Below are 20350 nucleotides of genomic sequence, written 5' to 3' on the forward strand. Positions count from 1 at the left end.
AGGCAGGCTTGGCCCGGGTAGAGCAGTTCGTTTGATTCTCCACTCTTCAGCCGAGACTGGTGTCGAACTCAGGGTGAACTGGGCTGGTGCTTTCAAATTTTGAGTCGTCCTGGCAGGCGATTGGCTCTTCAGACACTTCTCGGAACTCCATGCTGTGGTTCAGTTCGACGAGGCGATGCAAAGTTTGCTGTGAGACCGGCTGCCGGAGGGTAGCTCTCCTCGAGCTAATGCACACCCTTTCACGCAGTAGAGGTGAACACATGGTCTGTGGGAGAGAACGTCGCAGGTCGGCCAGTGTTTCGCCAGCACTGGGAAGCCACATCCGCAGGCCGCATATGCGACCGATGCAGTGTTTTAGAGGTGCTTGGGATATGCGGTGCCTCGTGTGATGAAAGCCGTCGACATGAATCTGGTATCGGCGGCCGCATTGGCACTGGCAGTGACAGCCGCAAGCTCGTCCCATCGACGAGAATATGATGAACTCCCAGCGAGCCCTGTGCCACGATTCTTGCAGGCTCCGTCTTGGACTTGGCAACCTGAAAGTGTTGGACTGGATCATCAATGTCGGCTAGCCGGAGGCGCCGCGCGATGGTCATTTCTGCTGGCTGGCCCAGGCCAGCTCGTATCCTGCCAGGCGGCAAGAGAGTCATTTGGACTGATGTCGAGACTGTTGGGCTGCTCGCTCAGCGGTCCAAGGAAGTTGTGGATCTCGGTCTGCTGGGGAGCCAAAGGAACTGGATGCCGTGGGCAGAGAGCAATCGATTGTCCGTAGCTTCGTTGATCTCCGTTTTCTCAGGGTCTGTTCGCAGCTCCTTTCGTGAGGGCCGATCTAGCGTCTGTGGCCTCGCATGGAGGATTTGCGGTGGGAACAATTCTGCTCGCCACGTTTGCTGCGTCCCGCCGGGGACTCCTTTGGAGGGCTAAGCCCAAATGCGAGGTAAGGCCGAGATGATGGGTTGCAAGCTTGTTGGCAGCATCAATCAGCCGGCGAAGAATGTGCCACTGGTGGCAGTGATGATTGTAAATTTTCTGGCAGGTAGCGGAAAAAGCCATGGGCCATGGGGGTCCCCGGAGTTGGGAGGCGAAGGTTCTCAATGCAACAGCCAGACGTATTCTGGCCGAACGGCATGCCGGTCCCTGACTGTTGTGTGGTACGAAGTGGTGGCGGTGTACATATTTGGAAGTTGGTGGTCCATCATCAACTTCATTGGCGGCATGCGGGGATGGAGGCTGCCACTGCCCTGTGCAGGTGAGGCGACCACGGCTTGATGGTTTGACACCGCCCTCTTGTTACTCAGCTTCTTTGGCAGTTCCTGCTGAGCTCCTACCTGCCCCGAAAAGCACAGGTACAGGCCGTCCGCGCCTTCCACGGTATCCGTACGTCATGTACCGAGTAAATGTGACGGATACGGTCGTGAGGAAGGAAGGACGTGACGACAGTCGCTCAAGGAAGTCGCTCCTGTCTTCCGTCAAAAACTTTAGGAGAGAATATGTGTGTGTAGTGAGACGACTGGTGCACTCCACAAAACGAGTACGTACCGTTTCGTGCCCGTTTCAGATGGAGTGGTTTGTATGGGGGTCGCTCATTGGCTCGCCGGATTCTGGAACAAGTTGGAGCTCACCGGTGCTCCGCCTTGCTGCGTTTAAGGTGTCTCCGCTGCAGGAGCTTCTCCCAGCCACTGAAGGCTTTACTTTGCAAGTGGCTTGGAGGAGGTTGGGGATCCCAAAGGAGAGGCACCCTTTAACACCTTAACGCTAAGTTGCCTGAGGAACCTACATCGTTCGCAATCCATCGGTTGCTTTGAGGCTTGCCTCGCCTTCCAAACATCTCCGTACTGCAAAGTATGGACGCAGGCACCCACTTTGAGCTGCAAGCCGCGGTCATCACCAGTCCAAGTCAAGGCTAGTTGGAACATCACCTTGTGGGCATACCAATTCTTGCAACCTTTGACTGTACATAATGTCTCTTGCCTACGGATACATCATTCGCTGCCTACCCTAGAATAGCTCCCACGTTTTAGCCCTGGAAGATCAACGCTCCCACGTGAGACTAGTGGACCAAATCTCCCATGTTTCCTCCTGCTTGATGTCTTTTACTCACCTCCTGAGTGAGGAAGGATGCTGTAATCAAAACAACCGCCACAAGGCCGAAACCACCAGCCAACCTTAATTGGGTTGGCATTTCGTTACCTCGCTTCTTCGGAAATGGCGAGCTCCAATGGTCTCGAGCCGCACTATTCGCGGGCGAGGAGCTTGGGCCTTGATCATCACGACAAGCCCGTACCGTACCGTAGTTTGCTTTCTTTGGGTCCCAACTCCGTCCTAATGCAGGCATCGCAGCTCGATGCCGCGCGTATGTTGCAGGTTTGCCGTGTGATGCTTCCCGAATCAAGTGAAAGAAAAACCGATGTACGCGAGAATATCAGAGACGGACCAGTCGACAACCGATATGCCCCTCCACAGCCGTGGTGGCAAGACACTTCTGATCCGGCACTCGACATATGCACGCAGGAGTGCACACATATCACCGGTTGATTGTCTCAACTAAGATTCTCAGGCACAGTCTTCCACAGGAAGATAGATGATTGGAACTCCCAAGTGTGACAGTCGGAAGATGGCCATGCGACGTAAATCAAGGAACTGGGCAGCCGGGCAGCTAGCTCTACGGATAGCACTTGCAGCATAGGCCATGGATTTATTGCCTTATTGGGATGCCATCGACACCAACGAGCCACACCCCACCCGGGGCTGATGTCGAAATATGACATGGAGCGCCCGTCCTCGCCAGGGTAAAAGGCACCATCGCTCCTGCGACCTAGCTCTATCCGCGTGGCCGCTCTCCATTACGACAGTCGACACGCATGGGAGCGTGGGTGATCGCTAGGGATTTAGGAGACTTTTCTTCCCTAATCCCTCGAGTCTCAAGTGTGCGCCCTGCTTGTTAGCCAGTAACTCCCATCCTCACGATGCGCCGTGCTATGATTCGCTCCTCTAAATCAGAGCGTAAACGGTTGACATCAGATGTGTGTGATGGACTGATGAAAACCCATGTGGAATGCAACCCCCACAATCAATCAGTCGGTTGCACGGTAGCCTAGGGCAGGGGAAAGGAGAAGGGTGCCGGCCACGTTTTGTTCTTAGCGAGAGAACTACGGATATTCGTAAGGACGTAGGACGGCTCGCTCGAAGAGGGCAGCAAGTCCAGGCTTGGCCTGTGCACCGTGTGGGAGAAGAGCGTCGTCAGGGCCATCAATTCTTGGTTTACACGTACGCGACGTCATGTCAGATACCATGCAGTAGATATCGGAGTTGAAGACAAGGACGAGCACAGAATACCGCGGCGAGAGGGGCGAAATAGGACAAACCAGTGACAGACATCTCGTGGCTCATCTGTACCGGTACTTGATGTGGGCTGATGGAGACGCAGTAGCATTCGGGATTTTGGTGTATGATCAGAGGGGCGAGAACGGCCGTTTGGGCGGGCCGACGATACTATGGCGGCGGAATAGAAAGACGGTCAGAAAAGACGATCACTTGAGGAGGTGTTTCGACCCAGACTCTATCAAAGTTTGGTTCACCACGTACAAAGATGCGTTGATGGTGTTGCATGCGAGAACTGAAGAGAGGAAAGCGCAGGGCAGCTGGTGAAATGTGTGGAGTCGAAGCGCGGCTGTTCATTGGCCCCAGCTTGGGAGGACGGAACGAAGGACGGAACGAAGGACGGTCGCTGAATGGCCCGGAAGTTCAGGCACGGCTCAGGGGCAGGCCATTGCGGGGAAGTGGACATGGAGGGGGATCTTGCCGTGGCGTGGTGGTGCACCGTTCACATCACATCACAGATTGTGGCTTGTACCTACCTGCGGCGTGTCTCTTTCCTCATGCTGCAGACCGATACTCGATATTCGGCAAGAAGGATCACGCATGCCCATGGGAGCTGCTTCCGTGTCCAAACTACCTAGGTACTCACGTTTTGGTTCGGGCGGTACTGAAGAAGGGCGGAATGAGACGTTCGTACTTGCTTGCATTCCAGGGAAGGGGAGGTGACGCCAGTAGATGCGAGCCTGCCCTACCAAACAACCATATTCACAGTCCAGTCCGTTGTGGCTTCCCAGCTTCCCTCCATCGCCACGTTTTCCGCCCCTGCCCTCTTTCCCGTGTCTACTTACTGCGTGGTAAGTACCTTAGTGTAGGCTTGCGCCGGCCGTCAATCCCCCACCTCGTTCCTTCTCGGCCGTCGCAGTCGGCCAGCAGCCCACTCACACACAAACACAGATAGCCCGCCACACTATCCACCTACCAATACACTACCTAGGTATCACACAAGCACCTTCCGCCCCTCTGTCTCTGATCCATGCCTTTTTCCCTCCACCGCCTTTTCATTTTGCAACCTCACTCGAGCATCAAATTTGTTCATCCTCTGCCAGATTTTCCAGATTCTTCGTCGGACCCCGCACACTCATCTCGACGCTCAATGCTTAATGCTATGTCAAGGATGAGGAATCGTCAATTTACGCGCGCCGCAGGTCACTCTGCATGAGATGAATCTGGACCCCACTTGGGAGAGCAGGCGTCGGGAGCCCTTCTTCTCTTTTCTTGTCTTCCGTTTCCGCCGCCGTCAGCAATGACCGCTGCGCGGTTGAACCACTCAGTCGGGTCCTTTCTTTGCTGTGCCGCCCGGCCATCTAGCCGCAAGACCGCCGCGAGGAGGGCACTCAGGCTGCGCTGGATGCACCGAAGGATCTTGTTCTGGCCTACGAGCAGACCGAGGTGCTGCGTCTCTCTACACCCGCTTTGGCAACCAAGAATGCATCGGCGCCGACGAGCAGAAAAAAAAAAAGAGACGTGGGATGATTTTCTGCTCGACCACACAACAAATACGTCTCAACGGCCAATGGACGAACGCTCTCCAGTATCCAGAAGCGTCAGGAGCTCCACAAGCCATGCTCTCCTTTTCATTCCAGACCATGCGATGCACAAAGTAATGCCTTGCTTCTCGGCTCCGACTGACGTGCGCGGCAATACCTGCAGCACCAATCTCAGTCGTCAGGATTCTCTCAGCCCTCTCCACCAGCGACATGTCCGGCTACGAGTTGAGGTTCCCCGGCACCTGCTGTCGAATCCCACATTGCGCTATCATCCCTGTCGGACAAGGGTCTGACTGCCTGCCTTCCCACCCGGAACTCACCACTCGCGGTCCTCTTGCAAGCCCCGTCAACAAGGCCCTGCCAATGGTCTCCATCGGAATAAGACCTAGCACGCCACGGCCTCCTGTCAAGAGGGCAGGCCCGCGATGTGTAACTGGGGTCAACATTGCAGGGTCGCCGTCAAGCTTGATTGGAGTCTCTTTCTCCCTCCAACCTATCACATTATTCCGCCTCACACCACATCTGTCTCGCGCACGGACTCTCTGCCGTCCAAAATCTCATCATGTTCTTGATCTGTCTCTGACAAGTCGCAGTCGCTTATGACCATCTAGATGCAGATCGAACACGACGAAAGAAAGAAGCACGGGGAGAACTTTGATATCAAACCGCGCCTTCCGACCAATATATTTGACGAGGTACAACATGCCACCTCGTGGCCGGATGGGCACATCCATCTGCCCCGTTTATGTACACAGCCCATCAACGAGTTCTCCCCAGCTTGAAGCGGATTTCAATGTCTTGTCCCAAGTCATGCGCTTGCAGTCACCCCGCATCTGATTTGATGAGCCATGGTCACTGCAAGAGCTTATCTTGTACGCAACACCTGCATCAAAGTGCATACTCGCAGAGGAGTGAAAGCGCGCCTCCGACTGAGGGGCTGTCATATTCCATGTTTGGCAATTCGCTCTTCGCTGTCTACGCGTTCTCTCTCCAACGACGGACTCATCCAAAATAGTGTAAAGGATACGTCGCTATCAATGATTTCATCCCAATTTCAGCCAGATTGGCGACATGCGGGATCATCACATTTCTTTTTTCTCTTTTCACGCAATTGCCATGGCCAATCCTTGAACTGGCGGTCGACTGCAGCATGTGCGCTCATGCAACCTTAATGGCGGTCCGCCGGGTGGTGGCCGACCCGTGACAGGCAATCCGCGGTTAAGCATCTCGACAGGGGGCAGAAAAAGCAATGTGAAGCTTGGGGTAGTTGTGCAAGGAACCATCCCGATATCTGCGCAGTCGCCAGTACAGTCTGCCAGATAGCTCGCGTCACAAACCCAGCCGCTACAATTATATGATGATCACTACAACGACATTACGGGGCTTGGGCTGCACTCGCCACCAGATGGGGCATGGTTGCGCGTTGCCAAAGGGTCTTGACAAGATGACGCGTGAGTTTGAGTACATTGCTGGCGGCAAGCTAAGAAATGGCAACCTCGTCAACAAGCAACTATGGTCTGGGGAAAGCTCAAGGGGATGAAGCTTGAACCAGTCTGGCGCAAGACGCATGATGATCTGCAACTTCTGCTGGCTAGATGGCTAGTTACCGGCGCCTCCTGTGGCGTCAGCCAAATGAAGTCTCATGTACTGACTGACCTATCCTGAGAGGTTGAGAAGATTGCGTGGGAAAGGGGACATTTCGGACGCCGGCCAGCAATCACGTAATTTAGGCCGTTTCCTAGCTTCGGGCCCCACGGCAAAGAACAGCACCCTTGATCATCCAGGCCTAGCGAAAGAACTTGAACCTCATGGCGGTAGGTGAAGTTCGCTCGCTTTCCGAGATCTTTCAGATTCGATGCTGACCAATACTTTGCAGCGCCCACGGACCTCGGGTGTAAAAAGAAAACCTCTGCCAGCGCTTGCGCCTCGAGAGATGCAGATGATTGCAGGGGAGGCGAATTCGTGCGAAGTCGAAGAAGAGTCCTGCACATGAGCGACATCTCACTGAGGGATCCTCCTATGGATCTAATCCTTGTCTGAAGCACCTTGTCGGATGCGAGCCGGTGCGCGAGACGGTCTGGTGAAGGTGAAGGGTTTGTGTATGTCATGCCCGAAACCACCTTGTTCATCACTGAGGAATTGCTGGGCCAGACTGAAGACAAAGCCGCCAAGGGCCCCTGTCCACACACTGACCACGATTGACAAATAGCATGGTTTCCCCTGCTTCAACGAGCTTGAAGAATTTCACGAGAGCGGGACTGCTGTAACGATCTGAGTTGTCTCTCCTCCAGCAAAATGGATACCTGTCCTCGCGTCAAGAACTCCGGTGTTCATCATCTCCAAGTGATTGCTCTTCAAGGGCAATATGTCACAGAAAGGTGGGAGGAAGAGACGATGACACAGAACGGCGGCACGATCAGCGGCGTAGGTCTCGGCCGATTCAAACAAGTCGTCCGAGTGGCTGGCCACTTGTGCCAGGCCGAGGAAAAGGAAACGACTTCGACCCCACCATTTGCTTTAGACTGACCCGAACAGAAGGAGGAAATGCGGCACGACATGCGATGTGGCCAGCGAACGTCCGACAATGACAATGACCCCGTGATCCGCAGCAGAGTCCCACGGCTCAGCTTTGACAGGCAGTTGACCGTTGCCCCTAATTACGATTGAAGCAAATACCGCAATTTATCGAGGCTTAGCATAACACTCGGACTTGCATGACCGCAACATTCTATTCTCAGTTCTCGTCTCCATGAGGGAGATGGTCTCTCACCGCTGGGGATTGGAGTCTTTTTATTTCAATTGCTGTAACCCTGGCCGTTGACCAATGTGCGGCGGGTTCTGCGAACGAAGTGTGGAGTTTTCAGCAGACCGACCCAGAGACGCGTTATGCCATCTTGACGATCTCTTCAAGATCTCTCAATCCCAACCTCCGAAGTGGAGGAAGAATTCTCAACCAGATATTGCGTATCAATGTGCTGAACTGCCAAGATGCGGACCTTTAGGCATGACAGGCGCAACCTCTACTGATGCCCCAACGAAGCTTGCTGGAAGACAGCGATGGCTTGCCTTGGGGAAACGGGGGGCTGCATTTCCGGTTCTTGACAGCAGAGACAGTCCGCACAATGAAAAAAGAGGGGAAGTCGGTTTTGACTAAACAGGGGCGATGAGCTTCGTCCTTCACTGGACAACCTTTATTCTCCTACCGCCCTCTATTTTGATAGCTCTGGAGATAATCTCCAACGGATGCGACTCCAATTGGCATGGCGTCGGAGCTAAATTGGAGCAGTGAAGGCGGAGAACAATGAGCTGGTCAAAAGGGTGAAAACGACGACGAAGACCAGCAAAACAGGCCCAGCAAAGGCGGCGCTCATGAAACAATGGGGGGCCCCTCGCACCGCTGTCCTTGTGGTGCTCCAATGGCTGCTACAACGGTGACGAAGAGTACGTACAACTGGCAAACGCCTGCTTGGGGGCGGGCGATGTCAAGTTTTGACAGGGGCCTGCGACAAGACCAGCGATAAGAGAGCCAGGGCAGAGAGCATTTGGGCAAAATTCGTTCCGTCACCACCACAACGGCAAGTACAAGGCTCGAGTCGGCGTGGAGAAAGACACAGAGTCCACAGAAGCAGGCCCATTGAGAACAGGCGGGTTGATGTAACTCCGGCTGCAGCTTTCGTCGACGGATGTCTCCAGGACCACGCGTTAGCGGAGACTGCCCAGGTGGTTGATGTTTGAATGTAACGGGCATGGAGCTGCCATGTTTATCTTGGTGGGCAAAAGACAGGCGCAGCCGCCCGCTTACGAAGTTGACGACCACCTTGCACGGCAATGCCAACCAACCCGCACGGCACTGACAATTTGACAACTCGGGACGGAGATCAAGAGAGGGGACAGAGAGGGGCAGGTTACGAGCGTTATTTTCTGCAACTTCTGGAACAAGCCGTCCCCGTCGTTGGAATGTGGGCGCGCCCGCGTCTGCCAGTCACTAATGTCCTAGATGCTTGTTTGCTGGGTACCGAAGCTGTCAAAGACGGGTTGTTAATCAAGTCGTTGTCAACATGGAGAGAACTATTATTAACTACCGATGGGATGTTTGCCTTCGTAATCTCGAAAGACTCGGTCGTCAACAACGATGAGGCATGTAAAGGCAGGCTTGCACAAACGCGGGAGATTTTTTTCTTTCCGGGGAGCAACTGGGGCGACGGCGACGCTACTGCGATATTCAACGGGGAAGACGGATCGCGATCAAGCACGGTCAAGAAGCTTTTTGCAGTCCGTATGGCATGTGGGATGTAGTGCGCTGATTCAGTATCAAACCTGCAGCGATGAGCAACAAGCGACAAGCAAGACAGAAGCAACGGCTACGGCGGAGGTGGCGACTGGACGGGGCGAATTGGAGACTTTGGCGTGACGCAGCCAGACTAGCACTGCAAGTTCCTGGTCGAACTCTAAAACCAGGACACCGCTGCAACAGTGGGCTGGCGGGGGAAATGGGAACGCCTACGGGATGAGCAACACGAGGTGAGGTGAGGTGAGGTGAGGTGAGTGGTAAAGCAGAGCATCTCGGTCTGCGGCGGCAAAGATGCATGGCACAAAGTTGTGTCCATCTCACATCACGACACAGGTCGCACAAGGCTCAGAGCTCTGGACAACTTAAGCTCAAGACGCAGGGCACCCAGGGCGAGCCTCTCGTCATGGGGGCACCCAGAGCCTCTTGGTTGACGGGCAAAGGCTAATTCGTCTTGGCAGCTTTGTTACCTCAAGCGTCGAGATCATGTCAGACAAGATCTGATTGGGATGGGAAGGTCGATACGGACATCAGAAACGAGTAAGGCGTAGTTCAACATCCTGCCTAGTCACAAAGGATTTTGCCTGGCCTTCTCGATAGAGCTCAAGTGCCTACATCCGGGGGGCTGAATCTCTGCTCCGCGGCTGCTACACACCTTGTCTCCTGCAGCCTGAGTTTGTGCGACGGCGTCGGGGAGAAAGATGGGCTGACAAGCACCAAAGTTTGCCTCATGCCTGTTTCTCTCGAGGATTGGCTGGAGCATGTATGCTGCTGTGCAAAGGACTGTCGATAAGGCGCTGCATAGAATCCTCCCAGCCATACTGCGTAGTTCGGCTGATGATGAAGCGCACTACGTCAGGTTGAACTCTGAAAGCTCACGACCGAAGATCCAGACCGCCGATATCCGCCTCTTGGCTCTCACTCAGCACTTTTCCAATGCATGTGCATTCACACGTCAATATGAGATACGTAGCGAGCACATCGCATGCACCATGACACACCATCCTCATTCTCCCCCACCATCACCGCTACCTGTCACTGCGGCTTCTCATGCCGTCTACACCAGCTACGAAACGTTCATCACCATACAGCGAAAGGGACGGCCGACAGCGAATAGCCACAGTAGAGTGACAGGGGAAGTGTCGAGCGCCTGGGCAAGGGATTAGTACAAAGCTCACTCTATCTACGTATCATGCAGTGGAGAGAGAGACTCACACAGTGGAGAGAAAGCGGTGGTGACAAGAGGAAAGGTGTGCCCCAGCAGCGGCCAGCTCGGAGCCAGGGGGTACCCAAGCGACGGAGAACCATGGGCCTGCAGTAGGCCTGCATCCCTTTCTTTTCTTTCCTTTTCCTTTTCCCTTTTTTTTTTTTTTTTCTCGCCTTCGGGTGCGCTCCTACCCCTGCTGAAGCTCGGCTCTTGGCAATGGCTTTTTTGGTGCCCCCTTCGCTTTTCCTTGCCGAACCCATATCCCTGAAGTGGTGGCCTTTCTACTAGTAATGGCGTTGCAGGTATCCGTACAGCGAGAGTACGTTCTCTGCGGTGCCTACGGTGGGCATAAACCCCCTCTCAGCGTGCCGGATGGCGACTGCAGGCTGAAGAGGTGAGAGATGGGCGGGCAGAAGGGGGAACCGGACTGAGCCCCGTGTCCGGAGCGTGAGGAGTCCGGCCCAGTGACTACTGCTGCTTGACGTTTGAAGTATCTTTTCTATTTTTGAAGAAGAGTCGTTTGTCCGTTTTGTCCGTCTCGTTGTGTCGAGAGTTGGAGTTTGTGTTCGATACTTTGTCCGTTCTTCAGAGGTGGAAGTGCCTTTGCTCAACCTTCTCGGCCATCGAGCTCGTCTGGCACCGGAGTCTTCACGCACGTGTTGTGTTGAGCTTCTTCTGTGCTGAGAGGTTGTTGCCAACGAGGGAGGGAAACGACGAGTCATTGTGGGTCGACTCAGAGGTGGATCAGGTCAGGAACAAAACATACACACACACACACACACACACACACACACACACACACACACACACACACACACACACACGCGACATGGCGCTCTGCTGAGAGCGTGTCTCTCGCTGAGATGATTAGAGCGCGCGGAAAGCAAAGTGGGAGGGGGGAAAACAAGGATACGTACCTGACACTGGCGCGGGAGCTGGAGAGGAACTGAAGCTGGGGCTGTTGGCAGGCCGGCTACGTGCCTCATCTACCCCCGGCCCCCCGGCCCCCGGAGGCAGAACCGTCTGCACTCACTGCAGACGCAGACGCAGCAGAGAGCCAGGGCACCAGGGGTGCCTTCGATGGCTGCGCTGCCAGTGTCAAGGCCTTGGGCAGGGCTGGCAGACAGGACAGGTCAGGTCCCGATGTACCTTTGGGATGTTTCCCACTGTCCTGTCAACTGCTGCTGCTACTGCTGCCTCTCAGAAGCCCATGCGGATACCTACGAATACTCACTCGTGCTGGCTGCGCGTGTGGGGGGTTTCCCTTGGCCGCCGCCCACATGCAACATGCACCCAGTGTTGCGTCTCCCACCCACCGTAACGCTGTGCCTTTGAACACAACGATGTCGCTGCTCTGTCGGTGAGGTACCCGCGAAATTGCAGTGTTTTGTGCCTGCTCGCCGAGTACCCTGCCCACCTAACCCATGTTGGTTTCTCTACGGTGACGGTGCCTCTGGAGTCCTGGACTGAGAAACAGAGGCGCGGCGGTACGTACACTACGATGGCAACTGACTGGCTGGTTGCTGGCGTCTCCAAACAGCTACTGCAGGCCGGGCTGGTCGCCAAACTCCAGCTAAGGAACGGTACCGCAACGGCGCAGTACTACGAATGCCTACCTGCTTTCCACTTCTTTTCCCAGCCACTCACTTCTCCAGCGTTTCCCCCATCGGACGGACCGGTGGGTGAAGGGGAACGAACGGTAGGCGGGAGCCAAACGGGAGACGCGAGGCTGCCACTCTGCTTCGGGCCCTGCCTGCCTCCCTCCAACCAAGTCAGTCGTCCGTCTGACTTAACAATACTATGGATGTCATCGTCCCGGCTCGCACTTACACCGTCGCTTCGCTTGCCCTCAACGTCCATCCAGACGTCGAGCCGGAGCCGAGTCACCCTCTTGCTCGCTCAAGATGGCCTAGTCATCCCTAGAGAGCAAGCCGGCCGTCTCGATCCTTCCCCAATCGCATCACCGTTGCCTCTGCGACTGTCACTGTTGCTTCTGCTCAGCAACTGCGACGACTAGTGCCTCTGCTTCGGCTGCGCATCACCATCAACAATAACACGCACACAAAGAAAGAAAGAGACAGTGGCTGGCCTTTTTCTCACGTCTCATCCTCCCTCTAGCTAGAAAATCTATTAGCCGGCCGCGCAACGGTAACCGCAGCCGCAACCGCATCTACAACCGCAGTTGCACGTCGGCAAACCACCAAGCCCTCTTTTTTTTTGCCCAGTACCAGAAAAAATCCTGGTCGTCCCTTTTGCCGTTCTACAATTCTCGTGTGGTGTCGACTGCTACTACACCTTGACGTTACCACAAACTCTACCTCCTGCAACTGCCCTGCTCGCGGGTACTGGTAGCGGTTATTGCTTCATTCAATACCTCATTGCAGTCGAATATCACATTCGAGTCTGATCAGTAAACCCGTTCACCTAAACTACACCTTGCTTCCAACCCCTCGCTTGGCTGCCATCGAACATCTCAGGACAGCCGTCTGTGTGCACCACCATACGTCTACACCTTCACACGCCTCTTACCGTACGCCGCGACAACCTTGTTCACATTTGGACCCGGACCTGTTGAAGCTCTGAGATCTCGGCCCCCTCCGCATTATCCCACCTCTCCTCCCTCCGAAGGGGGGCACCCCGACTTGTCCGTTCTCACAGCTCCAGAAGCCGGCCGTCAGCAACGTCGTGGAAAAAGAAACGCCCTCACATCTCATCTTCAACCGCTCGACCTCACTCACAGACGCGCTCCCCAACCGTCACCTCAGCCCTGCTGCTTCTCCATCCAAACAACATCCCAACGCCCAGGGTCCCCGACCGAACCTCGTCACCACGGTCTTTTTTGTTTTTGATCAGATCTCTGTTCTTTTTTCCCTCTGCGACGTAAAGCAAACTTATCACCGTCTTTTATAACACACATACGCAATTACCAACGACTCAAATCTCTCTCACGGACAGCCGATCCGAGAGGAGAAACCCAGAGGGGCCCTTGCAACCGGCATACCTAGAGCGTCTCATCCTCTCTGTGCCGCCTCGACCGGTCACATCTATACCTTGCTTCTTCGGTCGCTGCTTGGAGTTGCGTATTTGGCCCCATTGGCCTACATCATCTCTCCCACTCCGGAGCCGGACGGATACTCTCTTCACCCCTCTCCTTGTATCAGCAGTCCGTCTGTCTCTTCTTCGTTTTTTCCTGCCTGGTGCGCGGTTCGAGCGTGCTTTTGCTTCCCGGCAACAACATCAGAAGCAGCCGCTGCTCTGCACAGCACGGCCGGTTCTCACAGGTGCTGCGGGTGAGTGTTTGTGCACTTGCAGCTCACTATTCGTCATCTTTCTCTCGCTCTCTCTCGCTCTCGCGAGTCCACTCACTCAATCCGTCACGATCCCCAAATCTCTTGGCCCAGAGGGACGGATTTTGGCTCTCCCCCCTTCCCATACCCAAACAAAACAGACCAGAACAACATCGAAGACTCTCCGGCTTCCCTTCATTTCATTCTCGAGCTGCCAAAACAACACATAATATATTTATATCGAGGACCATTCCGTTTCGAACTCCAGCGACCTGACGCACAGAACACTACTTCTCCGTTCTAAAGATCGCCACGCCCGCAGGAGCTAACCCACCAACTCACCTGGGCACTGGCGTGTGGTCTCTGTGCCCTCTCGGTTGATCTAATCAATTTCTGTAGCAAGCCAGGCCGGCCCTACCTGGCCTGCCAGCGCTCGAGCGTTTCCACACCCAAGCCAGGGCCGCCGACGAGGACGAGGGGGGTAACGACTAGGTACGACGACGACGACGGTACGGTACCGTAGTAAAGAGAGGGTACGGTACATGCCAAAAGTCACTCGACCTCCTCCCCCTACCCTGTTCCGCAGAGTGCCGTTCAGAGTACCTGACCCATCCTCTCTCTTCTCTTTTCGTCCTGCACCATCGAAAATAAGAAAGGTCTCCATCTGTACTACCTCAGGTACCTTACCCAAGGGTGCACCTCACTCCACGCCTCCACAGCTCCCCTTATCCCCCTGCCCACAACCCATACCCATCATACCCATACCCTACTTCCAGGGCCCCCTGGGACTGGCAAGCCTACCCACTTACTCCAGCAGAGCAAGAGAGAGAGGGAAAGAAAAGCACCACTTCTTTTGGATGCTGTGCTATATTGCTGCCGATAATATATACCTTCATCAGAACGCCTCACGTCGTTCGCTCATATAGCAACGCCTCCACGATAATCTTTTTTGGCTGGCTCCGGGCGTCGACACTCTCCTCTTCCCTTGTAGTATAACATAACCCACAACGGCTTCTCTGCCTATATACCTTGGCTGCACACACACACACACAATAAGTCACAAACACACGCCATCTTCACCTCATCTCAACTTTTCCCACCTTGTTTCGTTTCCTACCAGCCAACACCCGCCGTTGCTTGGACCTGACCTCGTCTTGTGCCGAGCATATCCTCATCCTTCTAAACCGCCGCAGACAAACAACAAGTCACAACTCTTACTTGTCACTGCTCACTCTCATTCCTGCTGGCCATCGTCATCATCATCCCTCACATCCTTCTCATCACGATCCGGGAAGAAGTTGACTCCAAATATACTCGCCGCAACCACGACCACCGACACCAAGGTTTCTCCATTCCCGGCTCACCGTCGTCGACACCTGCAACATCCCGGTTTTCGCCCCAAGTAGCTTCATCGCCACGGATCAACCAGCAACACCGCCGTTCCGACACGAGGAAAGAGCTTGAGAGCCTCAGACGTTCTTCCTGGTCCTTCCTTCGGCCCCCCACTTGAGTGATTCTCGCGGTCCGTCTGTCTAGGCCATCTTTTTGCAGTGGATCCTATTCCATTCCGGAGACCGTCAAGAGCTCTGTGCACACTTTTTGCGCGAGTCGTTGAGAAGAGAGCTTGGAAAGAATAGAAGCAAGGAAGCTGCCGGTAGAAGAGTCGAGTTTGTTTCTTGTCATCCAGACACCCCCTTCGAGGAGCGTGTGGGAGGAAAAAGAAGAAAAAAACGACGCCAGTCGTCCAAGATCCCGCTTGGTCTCCCGTACCTGAGCGCTCAGAGGCTCGACGATCGCATTGTTCCTGGTGGCCACCATTATGCTTCTAGTCTCGGAAACTTAACACACGCCGGCCCTCGACACTTGGACTTCGAAACAAAATACACGGCAAGCCAGCCCGAACTTGGTTCACCCTTCTTATCTCACCTTCTGCCCGAAGAAGGGATTGTCCTGCAAGCAACATCAGCACTTCCCACCAGTTTGCGCTCGACCACTCGCAACAGATCCTCCAGTCAGGTGGCTAATTTTCATCGAAGACGGAGAATTTTAGTGCCTGTGCACCAGGACCCTCTTACCATCTGGTACGTCCACACTTGTGGCTGTCTTAAAGAACCTACTTTCCCACCCGCTATGAACTCACTCTACCCTCTGGCCTTCACCAGTTCGTCGTACCTTGGGTTATCTTGAGCTGATCGTTTCTTCCAGCTTCACTCCCCCGTTCCTCTCTTTCCCTCTCCTTCACACACTCTCTCCGTACCTCAACACAGAGGAGTGTCAGCTTCTCCGTCACCGCCACCGCCTGATTAATACCACACACCCCCCCAGCTCAGGCCTCTTCTTCTCTCTTATCATCCGTCCATCTCCCCTCCTTGTTCTCCCTTCCATCTACATTCAACGTCTTGGACGCCTCTTCGTCTTCAGCTTCAGCTTCAGCGCTTCGAACATTGCTCAACTTCGGCAACCTTGCGCTGGACGCCGCACCGTTCTTGTCTCAAGTTGTCGACCTCCTGTTTCTCGGTCCAAATTCTCCACCCTTGCCCTTCTCTTCCCAAGGCCCGTCCTTCCTTGAACGACGATTCGGGAGTCTGCAGACGGAGAACCCGCATTGAGCGTCCCGCTTAAGCAACATTCCGAACCGGGGTACCATATTACATACATCAACCCACGCCACCCTTGCTTCTCTCTTCTCTGGGCCACCATAACCAGCCCTGGTCTTCATCACCCGATAACTCAAGACATCCTTTAATATCCTCCGCCGCGGCACTATAAGTAGCACGACTACTGCACCCGTCCGCATCTTGGTAATTCGATCGACACCAGAAACAAAATCCCAAAGAGATGGAACTCATGGAGCTTGTTGAGAACGAGCCCACCGCTCGCCCCTTCCAGTGCGACTGGCAGTCGTGCAACAAGGTGAGTTCCCAGAACTCGGGGTCACTCGACCCTGCGTCCTCCCTTCCGCCCTACCCCGTCTGTGGACGGATTCTAATCTTGACGTCTTTCCTGTAGAGCTTCAACAGGAAGTCCGACTTGCAGAGACACTACCGCATTCACACCAACGAGCGTCCCTACTCCTGCACGACACCCGGCTGTGGGAAGAGCTTCATCCAGCGAAGTGCTCTCACTGTCCACATCCGTACTCACACCGGAGAGAAGCCGCATCAATGTCAGCACATTGGCTGCGGGAAGCGCTTCTCTGATGTATGTTCCCCCAAGACTTCTTGGAAGATGAATCCCGTACTGACTTCAGCAGTCCTCAAGTTTGGCCAGACATCGCCGCATCCACACTGGCAAACGCCCGTACAAGTGCGCACACGATGGTTGCCTCAAGAGGTAGACTTCAAATCATCCATGCCTCCAGCCCGCAAGAGATTGACACTAATCAACCCTACAGCTTCTGCCGCAAGACCACCATGGTCAAGCACCAAAGAAGATCTCACCAGCGTGGCCTTCATCCCAACGAGCTCATGGACGACTGCACCTCGGACTCTGACAGCGGCGAGTCGCCTTCGACGCCGAAGCACGCAGGCATGCAGTGGCCTCCTCAAGGCGTCATGGCCATGAACCACCCTGGCATGCACGGCGGCCACGCCATGCACCGAGCCGCCTCCTTCGCCGACTTCGGACAGCACATGAACGGCTACCCGATGCAGCAACAACCGCAAGCCCAGTACGGCGCTCACCGCCACAGCCTTTCATCAGGCGGCGCCCACGAGTTCCACGGCCAGCCCGTCCACGAGCAGCAACACCCCGGTGTGCAGATGCTGCACCGAACCGCGAGCATGCCCCAGCATTCGTACTACGTGACGGAGCAGAACAACCCAGGGGTCGCCACCATGAACACGAACCCCATGCAGAACCAGTATGGCCAAGTGCCCCGGCAGCAGCAACCGCAGGTTGACATGCCATACTCTGCCGCTGGTATGAACCAGTCAATTCAGAGCAGCCCGAGTAGCTTCTCGGCAGCATCGGGTAGGAGCCCATCCTCCCAGGAAGGGTTTTACACTCACCAACCAACTCAAGCAGCCACGTACGCATTGCACAATGCCTCCCCCGTCGTCGAGCACCAACAGCCGGGCATGGTCCCCTACCCGCAACAAATGCAACATCAGATTCATACCCCCCAACCGATCCCGACGCAGGCGCCCGCGCCGCCTCCTCAACAGCAGGTCCCGAGCCAGTACGCGTCCCCAACACCCCAGGCTCAGCCCGAAGAGTACTGGAACGGCGTTCCCTACCAGGCACCGGTCGAGGTTGCCACGATCGGCCAGCTCCCGACATACGGCTCCGGCGTGTACGACCCTTGGGGAGGACCTAAGATCGAGTTCGAGGACCCGTCGATGCAGCTTCCCTCAGCACGGATCGAGAACTTGTAGACCACGACATTGTGCCTCGACTCTGGCGCTGCTGCCGCGCTCCACCAACAAAACTTCGTTCTTCCCGATACATAATCACCGTTCCTCCGCGGAGAGCCCTACTTCGGGCGATCCGCCTGTACCAACACCCTAAAACATGATGGCGATCTGATTTTTTTTTCATATTCCCCCAACTCGTTGAATGCAAGAGAAGGAGATACCACGCGGGCTCCACAGAACCGAGCTGTCGTCGACTGTTGAAAGAGAGCGAACTCTGGATTGGTCTAATGGGCATTGAGCCACACAGCCCCCTCCCTGTCTGTCGTCCGTTCGTTGGCTGGACGGGACTGGAAAGAGAAAATAAGGGAACAGAAAAGTCCAACTGAGCCCCAAAAGCATACATTGGTGGTAATTTGTTTTTTCTGGGTTTCAACACCCTCGCCCAGCACAACACATTGGCCCTCGCCGGCCGAGTCTGAGTAATTCTTCGTCAAGCACAAGAACTGCTTCGACCAAGGGACGGGATGATAAGCTCACGCATACTCACACCCGCCCTTCCAGGGTCATTGGGCCTGTCCGCTTCGATTCCTCGCCTCGATGGTCTCGCAGGCCGTTTTTGTTTTCGCCTCAAGGCAAAACCGTTTCCTTTGTCAGATAACATACGATTACCCCTGGACGTCGAACATGCGCGCATCTGAAATTTTCTGTTGGGATATATCATTAGGAGGCCTGTTTGTGCTTTTATTGCTGTTTTCCGAATAATTTGTTCTGGGTTGGTTGGTGGGCCATTGGGGATTTGATACTTTGAATAGGGGAGCTCCGGTACTGGCGGCGGTTTTTGCTGTCTATTAATACTTTCTCTTTCCATACTTCTTTCCTTTCCCTCATTTTCATTTTCATTCTTTCTCGTTGGGGGATCAGATTGACAAGTCCGTCAACTCTGGGCCCCCTCGATGACATGACGCCATGAAAGCAAACCTGGAGCATAACAACCGGAGCTGGGGCGGGAGATATGGGGTAGGGGAAGGAGAAACATGTTGGGGAAATCATTCTGACGATATCCGAGTATTTGACGGCCCTTTTACCTACGAACCTGGAAGGGGAAGGAAGCGGAAACGGGTGATGTGGGAGGATGTATTTCATAATGGTGGGTGAACCGGGGAAAAGGGGAAGGAGGTACAAAGGGATGGTCAAGAAGATGGGGAAAACGCCTTGATACACGATAGGCTTTTCGATCGGGTCGGCAAAGTTCTTGTTTTACTCTCTCCTTGGAAAACAAAAACCATTTCCCTGTAACAACAGTACGAAGTCGACGATACTTGTTTGTCCGGCGGCGGCGGCGCATTCCCTAGAACAAAGCAAGGTGTATTCGGAGGTGGTGGCCGGGAAAGGCACATGGGAGATGGGGAAGGCGACGACCCTGCTCTCAGAAAGGGGTGGAAAGAGAGAAGGAAGAGATGGGCTTTGGTTGTCTATATGTATTTTTAGTGTTCCTCGTTTCTTGCTGTCTTGGTTCGGCTTTTGGTTATTTTGCTCGCTCTGGAATGCCGGGAAAAGAGGGCACGGAAATGAGCAACAAAAAGGATAGTTCTGGAAAGAAAACCGCGATACCTGTAGCCGGGACAAAAATAAAGAATCTGTCAATGAAAGTTTCACTCCCTCGAAGAGTGTGCTGTTTATACGAGTGAGAGATGAGCCTGAAGGGGGGCCCCGCATGATGGGTTGGTTTTAGCCTGTTGGGATTTGGTGATGTTAGTGCCGGATGAAAGAGTGAGGTTGACACGTATTCGTGCAGATGAAGCGCCGTGGGTTAGGTTTTAGCTTGGGTCATTTGTTTGGTTCCGGTGGGAGAGCAGGGCCGGTTTGATTTGAGCGTTTCGAGGATGAGATTATAGCAAGCGACTACTGCATGGGAAGATGCTGGCGTGAGTGAGGCAGCTTCGTTGACCGGCTGAGTTTTCTTCGGTATATTGTCGATGGGCAAACCGAAGGCGATGGGTTGGAGGGGCTGTACGGGAATATGAGGAATGTTGGCCGTCGCTAGGTTGACTCCATGCCGCATATGCCGTGGAATGTAGAACAGAAATAGTCGTGTAAGTGGGCGGCGGCGTGTTGATGAAATCTGACGACGTTATAAAGACAGGCTGGACAGGGAGAGCCGTGAACAGGGGAGGTGGTTCTGGGGCCGAGGCGTCGGGTTTTCCGAGTCGCAGTAAGAGGTCGGTTGAAGTGATGCTCGATATCTAGATTGTCAAGCGATAGCCTGTTGTCGTCAAGGTCGCCGCCGGCGAGTATTCGTACCGAGCCATCATTCACGGTTGTGAGAAAAGTGAGGGGATTTGGGGTGA

The 20350-nt window shown here is 54.6% G+C and overlaps 2 protein-coding genes across 2 annotated transcripts; one reads left to right on the forward strand and one right to left on the reverse strand.

The window, feature by feature from the left end:
- Positions 1–354: 354 nt before the first annotated feature.
- Positions 355–596, reverse strand: GCG54_00003183 (uncharacterized protein; the record flags this gene model as incomplete). The annotated part of the gene is made up of 2 exons (XM_045403259.1): positions 355–453; positions 513–596. 2 exons carry the CDS (start codon positions 594–596, stop codon positions 355–357), a joined length of 183 nt encoding a protein of 60 aa, XP_045261540.1.
- Positions 597–16485: 15889 nt separating this feature from the next.
- GCG54_00003184 (uncharacterized protein) lies at positions 16486–18023 on the forward strand (the record flags this gene model as incomplete). The annotated part of the gene is made up of 4 exons (XM_045403260.1): positions 16486–16560; positions 16657–16848; positions 16901–16980; positions 17042–18023. The coding sequence occupies 4 exons, from the start codon at positions 16486–16488 to the stop codon at positions 18021–18023; spliced, it is 1329 nt and encodes a 442-aa protein (XP_045261541.1).
- Between the last annotated feature and the right edge of the window lie 2327 nt (positions 18024–20350).

This window comes from Colletotrichum gloeosporioides, assembly GCF_011800055.1.
Source record: "Colletotrichum gloeosporioides strain Lc1 chromosome Unknown consensus_63, whole genome shotgun sequence".
Taxonomy (NCBI): domain Eukaryota; kingdom Fungi; phylum Ascomycota; class Sordariomycetes; order Glomerellales; family Glomerellaceae; genus Colletotrichum; species Colletotrichum gloeosporioides.